This window comes from Scomber scombrus, chromosome 11 (genome assembly GCF_963691925.1).
Source record: "Scomber scombrus chromosome 11, fScoSco1.1, whole genome shotgun sequence".
Lineage (NCBI taxonomy): Eukaryota > Metazoa > Chordata > Actinopteri > Scombriformes > Scombridae > Scomber > Scomber scombrus.
This window is the reverse complement of record NC_084980.1, coordinates 25,714,407-25,737,913: the sequence shown is the minus strand read 5'-3', so window position 1 is coordinate 25,737,913 and position 23,507 is coordinate 25,714,407. Positions and strand designations below refer to the sequence as shown.

At 40.2% G+C, this 23,507-nt stretch overlaps 1 protein-coding gene across 2 annotated transcripts in view; it reads left to right on the top strand.

Moving 5' to 3' along the window:
- The window catches only part of cadm3 (cell adhesion molecule 3), a 91,816-nt gene that overhangs the window by 32,408 nt on the left and 35,901 nt on the right, over positions 1-23,507 (top strand). For both annotated transcript variants that reach the window (XM_062429049.1, XM_062429048.1), the window contains exons 3-4: positions 6,152-6,301; positions 22,907-23,059. In XM_062429049.1, the coding sequence (XP_062285033.1) occupies positions 6,152-6,301; positions 22,907-23,059 (303 nt within the window). The remainder of the gene's footprint in view (positions 1-6,151; positions 6,302-22,906; positions 23,060-23,507) is intronic.

The following is a 23,507-nucleotide window of genomic DNA, read 5'->3' as shown; positions in this document are numbered from 1 at the left end:
CATGTGTTTGCATCTTTGCTTTATGCGTCCGACTGTATCTAATGCATTTTTAAGCACTTTTTTTTAACGTATTTATATATTTCTGTAAGCGCAGGTGTTGTTTGTGCTTGAAAAATGTGTATGTCTTCCTGTCTGTATGTTTCATGAGACAGTGTCTGTGTGTCTGTGTGTTTGTGTGTGTGTCTGTGTGTGTGTGTGTGTGTGTGTGTTTGTACCAGGTATTCCTCATGCTGTGCGGAAGTAAGTCTGTTTAAACAGTCGCGTTGTGGTGACTCGACTTTCTTATGTGGACAAAAAGCAAGTCCTCTTAACGTAAAGCATTAATTTTAGGGTGAAAACTTGGTTTGAAGTTAAATTAAGTTTATGATTACATTAACGGTTACAGTTGGAAAGTCTCCATGAAATGAATGTAAGTCAATGTAATGTCCTCTGTAGAGATGGAAACACAACTGTGTGTTGCTGGGGGGGAGGAGGGGGGCGTGCTTACAGTATGTGTGTGCGTGGATGCCTCTGTGTGTGTGTAATGGCCTGTATCATACCATGCCATATCAAACAGCACACTCTTGGCTGGATTCCCCATCAAATGTGTCCAGCATCAGCAGCACCATGACACATGACTCTGTCTGTCACACACCATAGCACTGCTCTCTGTGCAGCTGCAACAGAATATGGATACACACGCCAGCACACACAAGCAGATACAAACCATCTCGTAAATCACACAGATACACACATTTTTGTCCCACACACTTGTGCACAAGTAGATAAAGTCCTTCCCTGCAAAAACAAATAAAACTGCACTCCAGCGCAAACACACACTTGCATGCAGACAAATCCATACAACATCAGTAATAAGCTCTTTGAGACTTTCTCACACACAAACATATGATGAGATACACATACAGTACATTACACACATTTAGCTAATTAAGTTGTTGCAAAGCATATACTCCTAAACCCCTAAGCAAACACCTACAAATACACACACCTGCACGTTTTTATACACACCATCTTATCATTAGTCCTACGCAATCATACACACACCAAACCTACATGCAGAGATGCACACACACGGATGTATTGCTGTAAATAAAGTTCATTAACCAGCGCTAATTAGCAGCAACACTGTAAAGCTTCCAAGGGAGGAAGAAAAAATAGGAGGGAAAGAAGGAATTAAGGATGGTAAGAAGGAAAAGAATTGTTCAGGAAGAAGGTGGGAGGGGGAGGGAGCTCAACAGAAGGGCGAAGAGGTGAGGGAGGACGGGAGGAAACCGAGGAGGATATCGGGGCAGATGGAGAGGAGGAGGGGGGAAAAGATGGAGGGAGACAGATGGAGGAGGAAGGAAGAGAGCGGGTGAACATGGAGATGGCCAAGGTGGTTTGAATTTTTCACTATTATTGTTTTTTCAGTCTAAAATGGACAGTGTGGAAAGGAAGGTTTTTATTAAAGGAATAGTTCAACATTTGGAACATGTCACCATTTTATTATTATTATTATTATTATTATTTGGAGGTTGAGATGAGAGGTTTGATATCAATTCTCTTGTGGGCCAAAAAGCATTTTACCTATAGACCGCATATAAAATAAACACATAAAACTGTTGATAGGACATGTCCAACTGCAATAAAGGTGAATTCTTAAAATGGTTTTATATTTGCAAAACTTTTCCAAAGTCAGGAAAATATATTTTTATGTGCATAATATCATCCAGAATTTAAAGGCTGAGAATGAGAAGGAAAACGACTGCACGTATGCAGGGATCGGCACAACAGGGAAGCAGAAAAGCAAACCAGGAAGCAAGAACAGTTTTAATTTGAATTGTTTGGCATTGTCTTGGAGTCAGAAATCTCACAATACATCATTGGGTTGTTCCCCAAGAAATAGTTCCAGCTAGAAGTCTTCACGGGTCCAAGATTTTGGACTTAATACACTGTAAAACCTACCAGAACTTGAGGAACATAAGATGCAAACATAATTAGACATCCAAAATGTGGTTAATCCCAAAAGATCCCAAAAAGAGAACACCAACACCGGCAGTAGCATGATGTACCACTAATTAACCAACATCTAGGGTTGAAAAGAGCAGAGATACATATTATTTTACGGGTCTTCCTCTTGCCTCAAAATATTTTCCTCTTTAATTACGACGATGCATCACATGATCAGACTTGATAACAAGTCCACTTGGATCTTCTTGGCTATTACGATACACATATTGACACACAGACCACCGGACACACTTTAACTGAATATAATTAGGTCTGGGGTGGTCCAAATGACTCCCTCTGAAGCCACAAATTATTAATCAACAAGATACATCATGGAGTTCTTGGTGGGCAGATTTAGCTTCCTGAATCCAGCTTTGTACGGACAGGAGATTGATATCAATCATCTTAGACTTGAAAAGGAAACAAAAGAAATCATATTTTCAAAAATGTTGAATTATTCCTTTAAGTTTTATCCCTTTTTTTGTTCTCACCGGAGAGCCCTCCAGCTCCTTACACTTCCTCTGTTGTCTCACCAGCTTCTTCATCCACCTCCCTCCCTTTTTGTCACACACGCAGTTTCCCACCTTGTTTTTTTGTCATCTACCCTCCTCAACATACCCTTATCCATCCATCTTTCTCTGTCTCTCTCCTCCCCTCTCCCTCCCTCTAATGACTTGATATCCCAGTCAGCCTTCTACCTCTGCATTGTCTCACCTTGTTGCTGGCTTGGGAAAGTGTAAATTGAGTTGCTTTAAATACCCGTGTCTTCCTCGGGCTTACAGCTTTAAGGGGGGCCGAACGGAGAGGTGGAAGTGAGGAAAGAAGAAAGACGAGCAAGCAACACTGTTTAACTTAACGTCTGCTAAGGATAGATAGGTCTCTCCTTTCATTTTTGCAGCTTGGGTGTTTAGCCTGACTTAACCGTTTAAACTCTGTCTGAACTTAATTTCCCCCCCTTTAACTTTGCTCTTAAGTAGCTTCAAAGGTAAGAAGAACAGCTGTATCTGCATCTGAGGCTTAGTGGGGTCGTATGCTCACGGCAAGTGACTCTGTGGTGTTTGTATAAACCAGTTTGGACTAGCGGATGGGCAGGAAGTACAATACAATTTGTCGGCCGCAGAAACTTTTTATTATCTAATTTTAAATAATCTAATCTCCCTGGCGCTCATCTTAATGCCTCACTGCAGCAAACCCCACCCATCTGACCATATAATGACTGCTGAGATTATTTGAAAGTTAATCTGAAATATTGCTCCAAGATTAATGCTTTATCCTAATGCAGTTAAATTCTACCTACACAGTGTGCCAATGAAGTAAATTAAAATTAGACTGAGAGGGCCAACAAGGCTGCTTCCATGTGATTTGTAAGCATTATTGGGGAGCTTTATTTTAAATGATATGTTGTTATGGGAGTACCATTTGATCATTACTAAAACATATTGAACCTTATGCCCCATTACACTGACGTTATCCTTTATTTATTAGCTTGTATGATAGAGAAAGTTTTTGTAACAGTTGCACACAATTATACCTGGAAGCCGCCCAGTACTAGTCGGATCTGTTGCCCACTGAGTGAGTGCTGCGTTTTCACTTTTCCCATCCAGATTTATTCTGCCATGACATGCCAACTGGCAAGCTTTAGCATACATCCCAAGTTGTGTAAACTTCAGGCCATCATTGCACCAGATCTATTATTTGATATAAACATAAAAGATTAACAAATCGAATAAGTAATAATTAACAAGAAAGAAGGCACTAGGTTTATGAAAAAAAAAAATATTTTCTTCTGCTGGACCCATTGAGATTTAAGTTAATACACTGTCATGTTCATCATGTTCAAGCTCACTGTACTTAATTGTAGTGGATAGTAGATGGATTGAACTTTGAATAAATGTGTCTAATATGATGTCTGATTTTTATTAAGAATAGCTCCATGTGGAGTATTGGTGCAGCCCAATAACATGTGACATCTTGGGTTTGAATATTTCATTCAGTGTAGACATTATACAGCTTTAAAGCAGTGATGGGACCAGCAGGTAGATACAATTAAGAAAATATACTTTTTGAAAAATAATTTTAAAAGTCAATTTAGTTTAACAGGTTAAAGCCCCAATTTAGCTCAGTATGTGTATTCTTTAAAAGTGTGTACACATGAAAAGCAGTTACCTCCTTAAATCATTGAAGACCACAGAACTGACCACTGAAATTGTTTCACCAGCACAAATGTCACACCGAGCCTTGAAATGCCAACACTCTGCAAGCCAAAAGACACGACACAACTTTGGCTAACTTGTCAGAGCTCATTGCGGTTGGCTTGATGGGTGATGCAGTGGGACAACCAATTTACCCTAAGCGATCGTGCCAAGTAGAAGAGCTCTTACGATCAGCCACAAGAATTAGCCCAAGACGCTATTAAAGGAGACACTAATCCGTGGTGCACTTGACCACATTCAGCCCACAGCCATCATGGTTCTTAGATAAAGTAACCGCAAGGTCAGAGCTGTTGTAAAACACCATGGAGAGCGGGGGAACGACTTATTCTGACACGAAGGGCTCTGAAAGTCTCCGAGTGCTGTTTGAATCCTGCTGGTAAACGGAAGCTGCACCTTCATGAGCTTTCACTTTGAATCCTCTCAGCCCAGAGGCAAACTGTAGGGTTTTTTTTTCCTTTTCCAATAACTGATGATTTCTGAGGTGCTGAACTGGCCATCCAGTTTAATATTACAAAAAAAGAGATGCACATAGTTGGTGCCTGTTGCTCTAAGCTCTTGTACTGCAAATGTGTGTTTTTGATGCTACATGCAGTTAGTTTGCTCGCCTCCTCTCCTGCATCCTCTCTTCCTGTGTCCCCCCCGCTTTCATGTCTTGATGGGAGTTCCGCCGAAGCACACTTAAGCAGATGTTCTTCCTGCAGAAAAAAAAAAAAAAAATCAATTCCACCGCCGGTGCAAGGATGTGATAACGCTCCATGCCGAATATAAACCTGTCTCCCGCTTGACAATTTGGTTCCAATTAAACTATTTATACACGCCATATTTTCAGGGGTGAGGAGACTGCTTTGAGGCATATCTTCTTATGAGATGTTCCCTCCGTTGGCTTGGTCTTGTCATCAATTATGCCATATTTTTTTGTTTTGCTTGAGATTAGGTTGAGTGAGCACTGGCACATTTAGAGAGTGGGAAGGGAGCGGAGCGCAAAGCATGGCTGGGTGCACTCAAGGCCGCAATAACTTAACGCGGCAAAAAGCATTGCATTGGCCATGTTGGCATCACTTACTGCGGGGGAGGGGCTGCATATTTTAGTATACATCTCTTCTTCTTTGGATCCATGTAATCGTCTGCCACCATCACTGAATGCAAAAGAACAGAATTAGGCTGCACCATCACCCGTTATCAAGGGAGCGCTGTTAAATACCATAATTTGAGCCAATTTGAATACTGTTACACACCCAGACAGTTCACTGTTCAGTGGTTTTTGTGGCATCCCAGTTCCAGCTCAAGCCTTTAGAGTCCCTTCATTATGCCAGGTCATTTGTATTCTCTTTCTCTTTCCCTCTGACCTGCTCATTTACATAATGTCTGTCCCGTTTGAGCTTGTTCTGTACCAGCCAGCCGATACATATGCATGGTGTTAAAAAACTGACACAGATATTGACAAAAGAGGGTTACAACGCCATTAGAGGTATGAGACAGTGCTCTTGTTGTTGCTTTGACCTGTCGAGAGCCATTGTCTGCCGCGGTCTCTTCATCTTTGCTGGTCCCTCGGGTCGTACAGTCTCTGGATGCCAGGGCTGTTACTGACTCATCGCTCTTCCACAGGCCTCGCAGACATACAACTAGATAGTCATTTGTCTGCTTTTTTTGTCCCTCTGACAGCATGTGTGTATGTGTGTGTATGCATTGTATCTGTGCTTTCAGAAAGACAGATAGAGATATATAGATAATCTGACAAGCAGAGAAAGAGATGGGCGGAGGGAGATAGAGAGAAAGAGAGAGGGGGAGGCGAGTAATGCATTTTGTGGGTTTATCTGATTTGTGTGTTGGTGTGTGCTACTATTTTTGCTTGGATTTTCATATAAGCGCAGTTGCTCCTTGACTTGTCTCTATTGCCTCTCTATTGCTCTACCTTACACTTTTCTTCTCTCCTCTCTCCTGTTGCCTAGACGATGACCCGTTGCAGCCAATGACCTCAGATGAAACGGTGTCTGTGGGGGGCACAGTGATACTAACCTGCAGAGTGGCCGAGAGTGACAACTCCTCACTGCAGTGGTCCAACACTGCACAGCAGACCCTGTACTTTGGAGAGAAGAGAGGTAAGAGGGAGGGAGGGAGGGAGGGAGAGAGGGAGGGAGGGATGGAGAAAGACATGGGGAGCAGGGACAAGAGAAACTATAAAAGTTTTAGTAATAAGTCATTTACTTTCCCTGCCAAATAAATGTTTTAGAATTGTTGCCTGGATTACATTCAGTTGCAATGTTTTTTAAAATCCAGGAACTGCGGGGAGGATGCTGACATCAGAGGCCAGGGTTCATGTCGTGCGTGCTGCTAGGTTTAAAAAAAAAAAAAAAAAAGAGTCATGCCTGGGAAAGGATCGTAACCTGTCGTGCCAGATGGTCTGTGACACAGAATCATGTGAGAAGTCATCCTTGAAAACTGTTTGGAAAAGGGCAGGCACTTTCAAAAAATACTCGGCAGGTGATTGGATGAACCATGGCAAAGCAGCTGAATTTGTGAGATCACACGAGAATCCTCACAGGACACTGATTGGTCTGATCCACTGGTGGTTCGCACACGAGTGCATAACATGAATCCTGACAAGAGGGATACTCATGTAATCTCATGACCTTGTGAATCCAGCTGCCTCACAGTGTAAGAAAGATTGAGGTTATATTGAAAAAGTCGGCTCTTCCAAACCCTCTCAAGCTTCAAATCAGTGCTGACTTCTTCAATAGTTCAACCAAGACGATGATAACATTTTCCCTCCAGATACGCTTTAAGGCATCTAAAATAGTCTGATTTGAATATTAATTTGTTCGATATGGTTTTGACACAAGAAAGTGTCTTTAAACTTCTTAAAAGTGTGCCTACTCCGTCTCCCATAATAAAAAATCCAGAATATATGACTTTGCAAAAGGGTTTTGTTTCAAAAGTTTAAATACTTGATGCAAGGTTTCTCCAACTTCACTGAGAAACTCATTGTCAGTGTACAGTATACGTGTATTTGGGCTTCAAGTTTCAACATCACACTTTTTAAAAGTTGCATATTGGCTTCAAAATTAGTTTTAATGCCACAAAATCATGCTCATAGGTACATGTCTTAAATTAAGAGTTAAGGTGAGCACAGAGAACACCCCCCCCCCCCCACCCCCCCTCCCCCATCATTCTGCACAAGCACAGCCAAACACTCAAGTGAAGCAACAATGAGTGCTCTGAGTTGTCTAAAAAATAACTACATAACTACACATCATGCTTTCATTTAAAGCATTAAATCCATTGTCAATTAATGTTTTGCAAATGTATTCAATATAAATGTTTCCTTGTTGCAACACAGGCAACAATACATTTTCTACTTAATGTATTTTCCAATACAGATTAGCTCTGTATGGGTTTTATTTGTAGGAGGCAGACTTGGCATAAAGATGCTTACAACTACACCTTTATTGAACAAGGAACTAATAATTACTTTGTACACAGTGGGTCAAAAGCTTTGTTCGAGAAAAAAAGCCGTAAACAAAGACATTAGGGAGCTTACATAGCAAACAACCTGCACAGTGCCAAAAGTGCTCAATAAGTGCAACAAATAAAACAGAAGGGGAAAAAAACAAAGCTGAGAGTCTGATAGGCTAAAACTTTGCTAAAACTTTGGCTGAAACTTTCAGTATATCCAATTCAAATGGATTCTTTTATCTTCTTAAATTGCCTCAGCTTTTAAATGATTCATTTAATGCGATTTGATGGCCTTACTAGCGTATGTCGTGCTGGCTTTTAATAATATTTTGTAAGCGAGACTTCGGTTTCCTTAGTACAGTGGTCCAACAATGGACCCTGCATTTTGAAAAGAAAAAAGAAGCGAGAGCGTTGGCTAGTGATGGAAAAAAATTAACACTGCAAATAAGAGCTGACATTATAAATACTGAGTTGTGGTATTAATCATTACTTTTGAATGTGTTGGCTCAAAACCCATGATTCAAAACATTGTGAGGATTGAAAAGAAGCCTGTATAGCAGCCAGTTTGAGTGTAAAGCCTGGGGACATTATAAGACTGCAATAAAAAGTGTTTTCTTTTTTATTTGACATGATTACAAATGCCTCAAAATAACAGACAAAGTCAAATCATTCAAAAGAAAACATGTAGTTTGATGAACTAACATGTTTGCTTCAACTCTTTCTTGTCTGTCCAACTTCACACAACAGATTTGATACTTGGGAGCAAAAATAGGAGACAGAAGTACAGATGGAAGGAATGAATGATTGGAGATTTGGAGCATTAGGAAGAGAAGGGAAATGAAAGCACCAATAAAACACTTAACAGAAGAAGTGAAGTGATAGAGAAATGGAGTTAATGATGGCGAGAGTAGACACTGATACAGGCTGTGAACTTTTCATCGCGGAGGGCCAACATTAGTGCAGAGCACAATCTGGAGAACGGAGAGTCAAGAGACAAGGGAGGGAGGAAGGTGGGAAAGGACAAATGGAGAAAGTAGAGAAAGTAGCAAGTGCTTACTCCAGATGGAGCTTCAACCACAAAAGGGAGGAGAAAAAATAGAAATTGAGCCACTTCTCTGCAATGACAGAACACTTAAACGCTGACCTCTACTTTGGAGAGAATTGAGAAGAGTATTGGAAGAGGAGGAGGGGGAGGATGGAAAAGGGAGAAAAGAGAAGGAGGAGGGGGGCAGAGGGACCAGCAACTCCCCACTGCAGTGGTCCAACATGCATAGCAGATGCTGTGCTTTATAAAACTGAGAGTTGAGAGACAGTGAGAGTAGAGGAGAAGAGAGGAGAAGAGAGGAGGAGGATGGGAGTTCAGAATTCAACCGTTCAATCATGCCTTTTCTTCAGCCATAAAGACCTAGTCGTTTGAAAAGAGAAGGGAGAGAAATGTAGATGAGGGATGGAGGTATAGATGGATGGAGAGAAAAGAAAGTTGAAATAAAGTCCACCATCATTCATACAAGAAGACCTAAATATGAAATCAAGGAATTAAGAGATTGTTTGCTAGCTAGAAGGGCTGGTTTAAAAAAAAAAAATCGGTTTCCCCTTCTTCATTTGAATTTCTGATATCGATTCATGAAATCCGATAATCTTCTAATATGTGCCTCTTTCTGTGAATTTTAAATCCAGACATCTGCCTTTAGGCTTGGCAATGCCTTCAGTGAAGCAGCTCACGCCATGCTCAATGAGATCTGGCCACAAGACCCGATTGCGCAAGATGTTGAGGCCAGATCTCGTTGATTATGGTGAGAGATGCTCCACTAAAGCCTGTTACACAAAAATCTGTGTAAGACAATAACAGCAAAATCTATGTTTCCGTTAAAACTCAGCTGTTTAAACTTGCTTTAACCTGCATTAACAGGTTCAATATTCACTCTCCTTTTAGTTCTGGTTTGGTCTCTACTAACTAGGCAAATATCTGACTCTTTAGCTGCTACATGTTCATATTTCTTCAGTAAAAAGGTTGTTACCTGCCCAGCACTCGGCTTGTGGGAATATCCAGCTCTTAAGCTCCTAAATGCTACTTTGGTTTCTGACTTTGTCTAGCTGGTGTTTGGTGTCTGGAAGGTAGTGTACAGTGGGTTTAGTATAGTTTTTTTTTTCTTCTGCAGAAACAGTTGAATGAACAGTCATAGTTGAAAGAAACCAGTGTTGAATGCTGAGAGGAAATGGGATGCAAACAGTGTTTCCTGAGTCCCAGTCACACACTCAGATCTCACTGAATTTATATTCAGTTTCCAATGCTGTTTTAATGTGACTTTTCTCTTGCCATATCATTATTGAGTTAAACTCTCCCACACAAGACTATCCGGAGATTCCTCTATGGGATTTTTACTGCAGGACAAGCAGATTAAACGTACAATAAAAGGATGTTGGGATGTAATGAGTGAAGGACAACAGAGGAAAAAGACAGAGTGAAAATCCCTCATTGCTCCCCCTATTATTATAAATTGAGAAAGAGCAGCAAGTCAGCGCTGCAGCAGCACAGTGCACAGTTGAGTAAGCAAGAGATGGAAAGATGAGAGAAAAGAGAAAAAGACTGATATACTAGAATGAGATGGTAAAGGAAAAAAAATCAGAGTTAATGAAAGAAAGCAGAAGAGGAAGAGAATGGGAAAGGAGAGAAAACAGGACCATGATCCAAGACTGCACAGCACGCACCAGGTTTTGGAGAGTGGAGACTTCACAAAAAATGACGGGAGGAGGGAGAGATGGACGAACAGCATGGTGAGAGATAGAAGAAGAAGAAGAAAATGATGAGTGACAACTCACAGGGATGGCCGCCACACTGCAGACTAGCAACTACTACAGAGAGATCAGAGATGGCACAAAGACAAAGAAAATAGATAAATAAGCAAAGACAGAAGGTCAGACCCTCATAACAGAAAACCCTTTGCTGTAGATATAAGCTTGGTCATGAAAGCAGGATAGTCAGAGAGGAGAACGAGATGAGAAGGAGAGAAGGAGGAATGTGGTGAGGGAAATGTATCAACTTTAAAGACATAATAGCGTGTATTACATTATAGAGAGAGGATAAATGACATTGTAAAAATGATGCAGAGGGATGTAAGGAAAGAGACCTTGGATTTAATGTATTAGAAAGGTTCTTATTCACAAATAATGTGTAAAAACGATGAACATTCAAAGCCAAAGCTGTGATATATGAAATGTTGATGTCGCTGGCATAATCACAGGGTCACATTAATTTGATCCAATTCTCTGTGGTAGATTGAAAGCTCAAAACTGACTTTCATCGTTATTCAGGCAAGGAAAGACATCAGTTTTCGTGTGGGCACATTCAGTGACATTTTTTGGAAGTGAAAAGAACCAAATTAAAAATAAATAAAAAAAACAAAAAAGAACAACTAAAGAAACCAGCATATTTCCAGTGGAGCAGAGCTAATGAGCGTTCTACATCTGCAGCAGAACTGCGTAGATAAACATAAAGCAAAACAGGAAATTAATTGTTAAGGGACACAAAACCCAGTTGTGTTTATTAAGGCAGATACAATGACAAAAAAACCCAACAAAAAACACCTTTTAACAACTAATCCTGTCCTGTATTAATCTGAGCGTGAACATTCAGTGGAAAGAAACCTGTCACTCCACGGTGATAGATAAATGATCTGTTAACTGTAGCCAATTCAGGATATTCTTAAACATTTTAAGGCCTTAATTCTAGATAATTTATCTCAAGACCCTTTTAAGGACCCACAGACGCCCTGGAGAGAATGTGTGGGAGTGGACGGATGGATGGGTGGATGGATGAGGGGAGAAAAAACACCCAGTGCCACTAATATAAGAGATTAGACAGATAGGAAAGCATGAAAACAGATGGGTTTCTCTTGCATTAATGCTGGACTATCAGGAGACGGAGACGATAGGACAGAGAAATGGACATTAGGGAGACAAAGACTGGTGGAGAAACGAAAACAGAGAAATCAAGAGGGAAACAAACAAAGACATTATGTTCAGATATTTGGCTTTAAGCTGATGCTGTCCCCCAAAACAACTTAAACCCAACCTGAAAGAAGCACATCTCTGCACCAACGATGACTGTCAGAATTACTTCTCCGGAGACTCAGCGGCTTCAGACTGAGTCAGCCAATTTCTTACATTTCACTCCACTTTGTGGTTTGTTCACCTGAACTTTAAGCTCAGGGGTAAGCCGTCTAGAATAGGTATTATGGCAAAATAATTGTAAACCCCAGAGGAAGCTGAGAGACTTATATACTGTCAGGAAAAGAGATGAAACCATGAACATCGCAATAGACAGTTCTCATGCTTTATTACTGAGTTTGAGAGTTAGTTTGTTTGATGCCTTTGGCAACTAAACATTTGTTATTCAAAGTACAATCAGAATTTTACATTTAGAAAAAGTTGAAGTGTAACTCTTGCTTCATTATTTTTGACTGGGTGATGTATGCTTTGTAGTATTTTATCGATATTTTTTCACAAGTGCATTGTATACTCTGGTGGTGTCTTTATACTATGTTTGTCTTACATGTTATGTGCTTTTATGTTTTGGTAAGTCAAATACAATTTGGACCATAAGGTTTTATTATTTTAAATTCCATTTTATGAAGATTAATCAGGATCATTTACAAGGCAAATACTGTAGCTATCAAGTAATAGGCTGCTTGTATTAAACCCAGATTGAAAATATGAAAAGACCTCCCTCTGGGTGTTTGAAACCCATTTGTTTCCAATATGTTTTTTCAGAGGGGATTTTGTGCAGCCATATATAATCTATTATACATCTTAGCAAACTATACACAACAGTACTGCAGGACTAAGGAGAGCTGTACTGTCTCTTCAGATGTGAGGTTAAACATTCCACTTTAAATGACTTCATGAAGTTAGAACAAGCTCTGAAATACATTATTAAATGTTGTGGACACAAAAATATAAAAATTACGTTCCACCATCGTGAAAAGATTATGTGACAGTACCACAAATTGGACACTGTATATTCTCTTGTTAGCTAACGATTAGCTTTCAGCCTGTGAAATGAGGATGAATAAGGATATTTGTTTTGGTTTGTTGCTTGTGATTAGAAAGTAAAAACTCTGGGGGAAAACACACTCAGAAACTTTTCTATAGGATTAAACAAAGAAGCCAAGGTTATCGAGTGTTGAATGTAAATGTGTTTGCCCACCTTAACACCTAGGCCGTTTTCACTGCTATAGCTCAGTATGAAACTATGTCATGTTGTTGCAGCTGTGTCCCTTGCTATTCCAACACTTTCCTTTCTGTAAAAGCACCCTGTTATATATATTTTAAGATGTATTTCTTCCATGAAATTTCATGAGGCTAGACACACGGACAGAAGCGGCACCTAGAATGCTTATCTTACACAGACAATAAAAGAAGTCTCGCAATGCAAATACTCACAATTTAAAGTTTTGCAAACTCATTTCCTTACTAGGATAAAAACCCCTCTATATATTTGCTTTGAGTCCATTTATAATTTTATTTATTTGTCATGTGCAGTTTCCATAAAAGCATAACAGGAGACATCAGGCTGAGGCTATCTGCCTCAGTGCAATTTAACGAGGTAATGGCTCTCTGGTGGTTTACAAACCTTGGTGGACGAGGAAGCTGTTGCCTTGTGGGAGGATGTCGAGTAGGCAAACATTAACCGAGGTGAAAATGACTGTAACTTGTAAATAATTTCATTTAAACTACACCCTAAGCACTTTTAAAGTTTTTTTGCCACTTACAATCCTAAGCAGTCATAAGTGAAACAAGGGCAAAAATATTGAGATTGATGAAAGATCCCCACTCAGGATGTCAGGAAATGAGGAAAAACTGACAATGATTGTTCATAACACAGATAACCAAATGTAGAGTGTGAGATGTTTTTTGACATTTTCTGAAAACCTATTGATCCATGTCGCATCAGTCAAAGTTTTCTTGGTGTCTGGGAAGGATCTCTGGAGAATGTATTAACAACCATCACAGGGCTGAAATTCTGCAGGAGTGGCTTTTGAATCTAGTACTTGAAAGAAGGCTTGTTCTGCATTTTGTCTTTGTATCTGAACTCTACGTGTCCTTAAAATAATCGTGTGCAACAGAAGAAAAGTGCAAGGAGAAGAAAGAAATGTAGGGAATTCAATGTCTAAAAAAAAAACTATTTATTTTTAAGGTTAATGAAGGAAACATCAGGGGGAAAAAATCATCCTGTGGGATTCATAAATTGGCCTTTTTGCCTCTCACTCATAAAAACACTTCACATGCATACATAAGTATTAGTTTAATTACTATGGCTCTATCAGTCTGGAGGAGAGGGTCTATACTCATAACTCAGAAGCAATCCTCTAATTATTTTAATCAACATTTCAGAACATATTAACTGCTATATGTGCTGAAATACTGATTCATACACATTAAAAATCTAACTGTGTCCCAAACTGAATCAAAATTGAACCTCTTTGGGTCAATACATAAATAAACAGACTGCAGTTGAGCTGTGAGTGTAGATCTTTTCTCCTTGATCTGATGTTTACCTGCAAGATCACACATTACAAGAGTTGCTGTGTGTTTTTCCTTCATTTCTCCTACTATCTAATCCCTTACTTTGAGTGTAAACCGGCTGAAACCAATCATAATTCTAACCTTAACCTCAAACTTTTAACATTAAGGGAATGTTTTTTTTGGGAAATACGATTAGTATTTTTCTTGCTGAGAGTTGGACGAGAGGATCGATAGCACTCTCATTTCTATAAGCTAAATAAGAAGCTACAGCCAGCAGTCGGTTATCTCAGCTTTGTATAAAGCGTAAAACCAGGGGGTAACAACTAGTCTGGTTCTGTCCAAAAGGAACAAAATCCACCTATTAGCACCTCTTAAGCAGACTAATTAACACATTAAATCTTGTTTGTTTAATCCATTTTAAGAAAAACAAAACACTTGGATAAATGACCAATTATCCCTTATTTGAACCTTTGAACAAAGTGAGAGTTGAACAAATCTTTAATTCCTTGCAAGAAAGCAAATAAGCAAATTTCCCAAAATGTCGAAATTAAAACAGACTACCATCACCTTGCTTTGGAGCATCTTCTTTCATGAGCAAATGAGGGCATTGAGTCTTCCTAGGAAGTCAGTGAAAATCAAAAACCTACAGGACATCAAAGGAACACCGGGCAGGGTGAAAAGTGCCTCAGTTTACTTCGTGTGAGTCTGATCCTTTGACTTAAGAAATGAGCAGCAAAGATAATGTGACGGCATGCAGACAACTGGAAGACAGCAGGCTGATAGTGAAAACATTCCTGATAATTGCTTCATTGACCCCTTTTTTTCTACAAAGGTGAGAAAAAAACGAGACAATAAACGAAGCCTCAGCATTATACAGTCTAATCTGTCAAGCTTGTCTTTTGAATCCTTTTGCACCGGGCTGTGCAGCCAACATGAGCCGTGTCTTCTCTAGGTAATCCAGCTCTTAGGATGTGTCATCGGTCAGTATTATTTGCCAGAAATCCCCAATGGACATTTTTTACTGCTGTAAATAGTACATGGCAGGATTCCATTGGCATGTTGACTGAAGCTGATACACCGTCGGGAACATTTCCCTCTCAAGTTTCAACTGGAACTAATTCCTTCTTGCTTCAATTTGCACCGCCTTGGGCAAAGTTTGGTTCATCTCTCCTCTGTTTTTCTCCTTTCATTGATTTTGCATACATTTGTACTGCCCCTACTGAATTATTTTTTAATTCTGACTGAACGTAGGGGAATTGAGGCGAGTAGATTCAGAAGGAGACAGAAGAGGAGTGAATGAGGGAAAGGTAGATAAAACAGACAGAGGTGTGTGTTTATAAAACGTTTCATAGTTGGCACACTGATCCAGGATCAATTGATGCTCTCAGATCAGTGCAAACAGTATGATCAAGGGAAGCCCACGGTCACTGAACCCAGATCAGCTGTCGGATGGGACGGATAATTAGGGAGCTGGAGAGAATTTTGGGAAACAGATGGGAGGATGGAGAGGACATGTGTGGGTGAGAGAGAGAGAAAGAGAGAGGGAATGAAAAAGAGAGGCTGTCTTTTTGGATGAGAGTGTCAGCTGACTGTCTACAACGTTAAACAAAATGAGAAAGAGAGAGAGAGAGAGGCGTAGTGATGGGGAGAAAGGAGGGATGGGAAGACAGAAGAAGAGGAGAGAGAACAAAGAAAGGCGTAAGACAGATGGATGGGAAGAAAAATGGATGGAGTAGGAAGCAGGAGGAAGAGGTGAAATGCAGATTCAGGTTGAGCCAAAGAAAGAGATGGATAGATGGAGAAGCAGGGAGGGCAATAGAGACAGAAAATAAAAATATATTCTTCTGTAACTGGTGTACTTTGCTTTGGCAACGCAAGTTTCTCCCCTGTAGTGCCAATAAAGCAAATTTGAATTTGAGACTAGTCTAGGTGGAGTGGAAAGTTGGTTGGAAAGGCATAAGGAGGCAGGAGGCTGATAAAAAAGAAATATATATATATGTGCACTCGGTACACGTTGTGGGAGTACTCCCCTCTTCCTCAGTGTTTGAAGTTGAAAGAGCATGGGGGAGATTGAGGGAGGAGGTGGAGGAAGAAGACGAGCAGGCGAAAATAGCTGCTGTGACCAGATCAACAGTTGGACCTTTAGGGAGTATCGAGTCTCGAGTTTGAGCTGCAGACAAGACCCGCTGTCTGGTCCAAGACACACACACACAAACACAAAAGCAATAGATACACACAGAAACACTTTCAAAAAAACAATGTAGAAAAAGGTTTGTATACTGACAACCATATCTTGTACTTGGTGTGTAATCGACATATGCTCAATCTTCTCAGCTGGAAGCCCTCCTGACACCACTCAGAAACCTCTCACCCTCTAGCACATATGTACGCATATAGAGCTGGTTCCTGGAAGTATTTTTTACTGAATATAAATAAGTGTTCTATTAGCACCATACCCAATATTGCTCAACATAGAAATGTGGGAGTCTCTATGGTAATTTAAAGGCTCTATATTGCTGCTGGAGACGATCCACTGCCATCCCCAGCCGTGCCAACATCCACTGGACTTGCAAGCCGAAAGCTGCACTCATGGCTCGAGTCCAGCTGTTTTCTCCTCTCTTATGTATTTACACGCCAGGTCTATTTTTGTCAGAGCAGTGTCTCGGAAGCATGAAATTCAATTGTGGTTGTATGTAATTGCCTATATTTATTAACAGTAGACTTGAAATTGATATTTAATGATGCATTTCATTTGTCATTGACTTTTCTTTTTGTGAATCTCTTGCAAAGTTTGCGATGCAGGAGAGGGAATTCTAGTTTATCATTCTGCTAATAATAGGAAATACAAATACAGGAAGATAAGATGCCGTGCGGCGCGCAGTAATGAAAACCAATATTCTGCTTCAAACCTCTATTCGTAAAATTCTCTGTTTAACAACTCTAAATGCTATTGGAAATGTGGCTTCCTGTAGATGTTTCACTTCTTACATGACTTCAGTGGACATTGGATCACGAGAAGTATCGAAAACACAGCTCACCCACAACATGACACAGTTGAGTCCAGTGGTCAGGTGTGTAAATCAGATCTAGAGCAAATTCAAAGCACTTGCTGTAAATAGAGACAAAACACTGCACCATAGTTGCTAAATTCATCCAGAATTGAACCAGAATCTGAAAGTGAAATGATTTAAACAGTTGAGTGATTTATCACGTACCTACAAAGTGTCATCTTTATTTTCAGCTTGCTGTAAATTTTATCTTGATGATTGGATGTTTAATTCCTTGGTCACAGGTGGCTTCTCTCTTTAAAGTGGCTTTAATTGATACTTCTTTAATAACAATGTATTCAATTGCAAAGCGTAATATGAGAAGTGTCGCTCATGGTGATGAACCTTCAGAGATCTATCAGTGAATCCGCGGCTCCCCTCGGCTTTATGGAGCTTTATTACGAGTTTCAGCTCATTGTTTAACTGTCAGGCTGCAACATTACTATTCTGGTTCACTCTCAGCGCTCTCATAGTGTCATGTTTAGAGAAAAGCCACTGCTCTAAAAATCCACTGTACATTACCTGCCCAGCACAAAATGACAAACAGACACAGTTAGCTGTAGACTAGCTCGTGAACACAGTGGAGCATTTAACAGCTAGAGAGCCAGATATTTCCTGCAGGAGCTGGTAGAGACCAAAAACAGGAGTAAAAGAGAATGAATATTGGACTTACTTTCACCAGACATGATTTCATATGAATGATAATGTTGCTCCCTTACTGGTGGATAAAATAAGTCAATGTTCAAGATACTATGGAGATGTCAGTGTTGTGTTCACCACTTGTTTCCATTGCCACCAAGTGATGAAAAAAGTCAGCTTATACAGTTTAATACAGTTTAACAATAATGAAAGTATGTGAGACAGTATGCAGTTCTTTTACTGATGTTCTTTTGCTGATGATTCATTTGGATTTTCTTCAACATTAGGAATTAAAAGAGTAAACAGTAACATTAGCTCATAAGTAAAAAAAAAATCAATTTATGTGAAAAAAGTTGTGAAAGCTAAGCTTGTGTTTACAGTTCGTCAGTCACCTTGCGTGAGAAAATAAACATGACTTACTTTGCAACTCTGTTCCTCTGCCCCACCACACAAACACATATACCACACCCATCCATTAATCCAGCTTATCTAAATAATAAAAATTCATGGCATCCCTTCACTGCAGACACAAAAGCCAAACAGCAGTGTGTTGACCTATTGGCAGACTATTTATGCTGCCCGCAACATAGGCTTTAAGTAGCGTGAGGCACATGTACAATTTTCAGGGGCCTTCCGATCGATACAACCCCGTAACTAGATATCATATTGTTTTTAAAAATCCATCACACCTGTACTCGCAAGCAATATACATCGTTTATAATGGAGAAGAGAAAAAAAAGTAAAGAAAGAGCCACCAAAAAAAAAGGAGAGAGAAAAGCCGCAAGTCAGAAAAGATTAGAAATGGTGAGATGTAAGGGAGAAAGACGAAGAAGAACAAGAAAGAAGGGAGATTGAGGAGAGATGAGGGGAAGAGAATTAAGGAGACTGATAGTTGAGCGCAGGGTCCAGGGGGCATGAATAAGTGTGTGTGTGTGTGTGTGTGTGTGTGTGTGAGGGAGAGAGTGAGTGAGTGACCGTATGCCTCACACACACCCACACACACCCACACAGAGAAGGAAGCTCATGAAGACAAATGTAGTGACCTTGCTTAGTGATAAGGCATGAAGATAAAGTAGTGTTGGATGAAATAACTGAAACGAGAGAAGAGAAACAAAGGGAGGTGTGTGTGTGTGTGTGTCTGTGTGTGTGTGTGTAAGTGTGTGTGTGTGTGTGTGTGTGTGTGTGTGTGCGCGTGTGGGAGTTCAACAAGAGATAGACAAGAGACAGATGGAGAGACAGGGCAGTAAAAGTGAGACAGAAATACACACAGACTCACAGATGTGGTTCAATACAGAGAAAGCAAATAAACAATAAGATAGGAAAACAGCACACTATGAAACTGCACACAAACACACAAACACACACACATTTGGACTCGCCTACACAGTACTCCTTTCTGAAGATTAGAGTGTTAAACGACTTAACAAGTAACTTAACACAAGTAGAAACTTTCTTTTGCCGACTCAATGGTTGATATTCTCCCCGTGCTGCAATGATGCAAAGGTGTACTCAGGGTGCGGTCAGTCACCGTGGTTACAAACTTCATCACCCTGTAGATGTCAGTGAAACAATGGTTTGCAAATTGGTGTTTCTTTATTACTCCACTTCTATCTATATGTAACTATAGTGGACCAATCAGTTCTTAGTTAAAAACCATCAGTCAACCTCATTTCTAAAAATGTCAACAACAGGCAAAAGATGCAGAACGCCTGTGCTGGGATGTGACTATGTGTGATGTTAAGTACCACTATGCATGGTGTCGGTAGTTTAACCCATGTGTTGTCCTCGAGTCAAAGAAGGAAGGGAGGAAGAAGGAAGGAAAGGAGGGAGGAAGGATTGAAGGACGGAAGAAGGAAGGGAGGAAGAAGGAAGGAAAGGAGGGAGGGAGGAAGAAGGAAGGAAAGGAGGGAGGAAGGAAGGGAGGAAAGGAAGGAAGGGAGGTAGAAGGAAGGAAAGGAGGGAAGAAGGGAGGAAGAAGGAAGGAAAGGAGGGAGGGAGGAAGAAGGAAGGAAAGGAGGAAGGGAGGAAGAAGGAAGAAAAGGAGGGAAGAAGGGAGGAAGAAGGAAGGAAAGGAGGGAGGGAGGAAGAAGGAAGGAAAGGAGGAAGGGAGGGAGGAAGAAGGAAGGACAGGAGGGAGGAAGGAAGGGAGGAAAGGAAGGAAGGGAGGAAAGAAGGAACAGTCAAAACAGATGGGGTCAATTTGACCCGGGAGGACGACACGAAGGTTAAGTTGTGAGAACTTTGTTGCTTGGCAACTGACAACAAAAAATGTTACCAGGATCCATGTTAAAAAATAGCGACTGTGAGTGCCTTGGTATAGCTAACTGGTTATAGCACATGCCATATGACTCCAATATCCCTGGTTTGACTTCGGCTCTCCTATTGTTTTATGCCGTTCCCCTCCCTCCCTCTCTCTCCCTCTCTAACCTTGTTTCCTGTCTGCTTCTCCACTATCGGCTCTCCATTAAAGGCAAACTAACTTCCATTGACTCTGACATCTTTTAAATGTCAGTGTGTATTCCAAGTCACGAACTTATAAACACAGCAAACATCGGGGCACCAATATGTAACACTCACAGTACCAGTCAAAAGTTTGGACACACTTTCTCATTCAAGTGAATGGGAAGGCGCTGTAGCTTTATCTCAATGGAATGGACGGTGGATATTTGTTTGCGATAGCTAGCAAACTAAAATCTACAATAGCATCTTGTTTTTCAAAATAAACTTGTTGCTGGCTTGGTACCTAAGAACATGGTGCTATAGTATATTAGTATTTATTGTTATTATTATGTACAATAATATCTGTGAGCACTTCTTTTTGTTATCCCATTCTAACTGCATATGCTGGCAGTGAATGAGTGTATGGTTTGTTTTGCTGTGCAGATGAGAGTATAGAGTGGAATGAATGGATGCATTAATTAATTAATTTATATATATATATATATATATATATATATATATATATATATATATATTTGAGCCTGGTCCTTGAGGGCACCTGAATTTCTTTTTATGTTTTGTACAATGACAATAAATAATCTAAATATAAATCTAGTAATTGGTTAAGTCAGAACATTTTACTGCTATTACAGTGGAGAGATTTAAACTTTTGGATATGTCTGAAGCAAAGGCGTAGACTCAAAGCAACATAATGAAAGTAACCACACAAACAAACAACGAAGAAAGTACAATAAAGTACTGATTTCATAAACCATAAACCTTATGGATGGCTACAGTACATTTACTAGTATCTACAACTTATAAAATCTCAAATATTAGTTTAGCTGACTCTTCTCAAACCTCAGCTCCTCATGTATCACAGTTGCAACTGAGGATAAGACAAAAGTAGTGCCACAGGAGCTTAAAACAACTTGGACACGAATCTATCGGTCTATTCACTTTGCTCGACCACAACGTGTTTTTGTAGGAGTCTGCTTTGTTTGAGTACCTTTAGTTGTTATTTTGCAGAGAGATCCAACTCTGCCTGACGGCACCACAGAACAGAGCCGAAAAGCCTCCATTGAGATGGAGAGATAGACAGATAGATATCTAGAAAGACAGGCGGATAGGAAGGTAGGGGAGACAGACAGCAATCACACTGCACAAACACCTTAGAGGTCAATGCTATCACGGAAACGAACGGTTATTTCGTAGCATTTCATCATCATCATCTATCTCAGTTGCTTGTGCTCTCTCTCTCTCTCTCTCTCTCTCTCTCTCTCTCTTTCTTTCATGGCTGGATTTCTCATTGATGACAAAGCCATTTATGTCTCTCTTATGCCCCCCCCCTTTACCTCCCTCCTCTTCATCCTCCCCCTCTTCTCTCTCTCCTCCCCCACCCATCCCTTACTGTCTCTCGTTCTCTTTGCTATTTATGCTTCTTCTGTTTTATTTCTCTCTCTCTTGCAGTTTCTCTCATCTCTCATTCTCAATTTGCGTCTGCTTTTCTTTACTCCCCTCTTTGTTTTTCTTTGCCTTGTTCGTGCTCACATCTCAGCTATTTTTTCCTTAGCTCTCACCTCATCTTAATCATTCCTCCTTCTCCTCCTCCTCTCTCCTCTCTTACATCATTTTCTCTCTAAACACCTCACCCCCCCTCCCTCCTTCTCCTTTCCACTTTACCTCTCTCTTTTCCCATGATTTAGATTCTGCATTTCATCTGTCTTACTTCCCTTTTACCTCTTTATCTGCCCTCAACATCCCCCCTTTACATCCTTTTGGTGTCTTTTTCTCCCTACCTCCCCTCCCCATTTCTTTTTCCTTTCATGCTTTCTCACACTACTTCCTCTCCCTTGTGCCTCCCCACTTTCACTCTTTTCTCTTTCACATCTTAATCTTTTTCTTAAATCTTTTCTCTCCTTCCAATTATCCCACTTTCTCTCCTCCACACATTTCTATTATTTTTCCCTTCTACTGTACGCCCCTGTCTCACCCGTTCCCTCCCTCCTCTCTCCCTCCATCCAAACCCTATTTCACCTGATCTCCTGTTCTCTACATCACTTCCTCCTTTTTCCCCATTTTTACAACTCAAGTTTGCTTCTTTCTCCCTTTCCTTCTCTTTCTTTCTCTGCTGTCTATCATTCCCTTTCACCTCCCACCTCCACGCCCCGCTGTCCTCCCCATTGTCTTCAACTCTCCAATTTGACTCATTTTTCTCCTCTCCTTCCTCCGATCCCCTCCTCCTGACCAAATACTCATCTTCCTTCCCCTGCATTCTCTTCCTCCTCCTTTCTTTCTCTTCTCCTGTATTAGAGCAAATAACCAGTGCAGTGCAAATATCACAAAACTTTTAGGTGTTAATTGCACCATTAATAACTATATGAACTATAATATATACAAAATAAATGACTCGGTATCCAAGTTAGAAATGTTTAATTTACACTAAAAAGAACCCAACAATTAAAAGAAGTAAATAAATAAAATAACTGAGCAAAGTTATACAATTTAATTCTCCTTGAATAATTCATAACACACAGCATGTATATATATATATATATATGCACATTTCTAATGATTGATATCTACCTCTTTTTTCCTCAGCGCTGAGAGATAGCCGTATCCAGCTGCACCGCTCAACACGTACCGAGCTCTCCATCAGCATCGCTGAAGTGCAGCTGTCTGACGAGGGCGAGTACACCTGCTCCATCTTCACCATGCCAGTGCGCACCGCACGAGCCACCGTCACCGTGCTAGGTGGGTCACACACTTGCACACACACTTATAGTTTATTCATTCTGTGCATTTTGAGGGGGGGGGGGGGGGGGGGGGGAATCAGTCATGTTGAAGTCACCAAAAAACAAAGGTGGCAACTTTTCCAGATCATGTGTTAAAATAAACCCTGGACTGTTTGTATCCAACTGTCAAGCTTTTCTTCTTTTTTTGCATCAGCTTTTTTTGATGCTGCAGGCAAAAATAAATGTTTAAGTTACAGTATGTGTGTTTCAACAGTTGTGTTAAATAGGTTTCCAGAACATTTAGAAAAAAAGGGTTTTATGTTTTATAAAAGGTTTGCCAAAAAAAACCCAAATATAAGAAAGACATTTTGCTCATTTCTCACTATAGTTTCAACCAAAGTCCCTCTAGTCTTCAGATTTCTCTCCTTTTTCAGATTTTGTAATAGCTTTTCTTTGTTCTCAGTGAG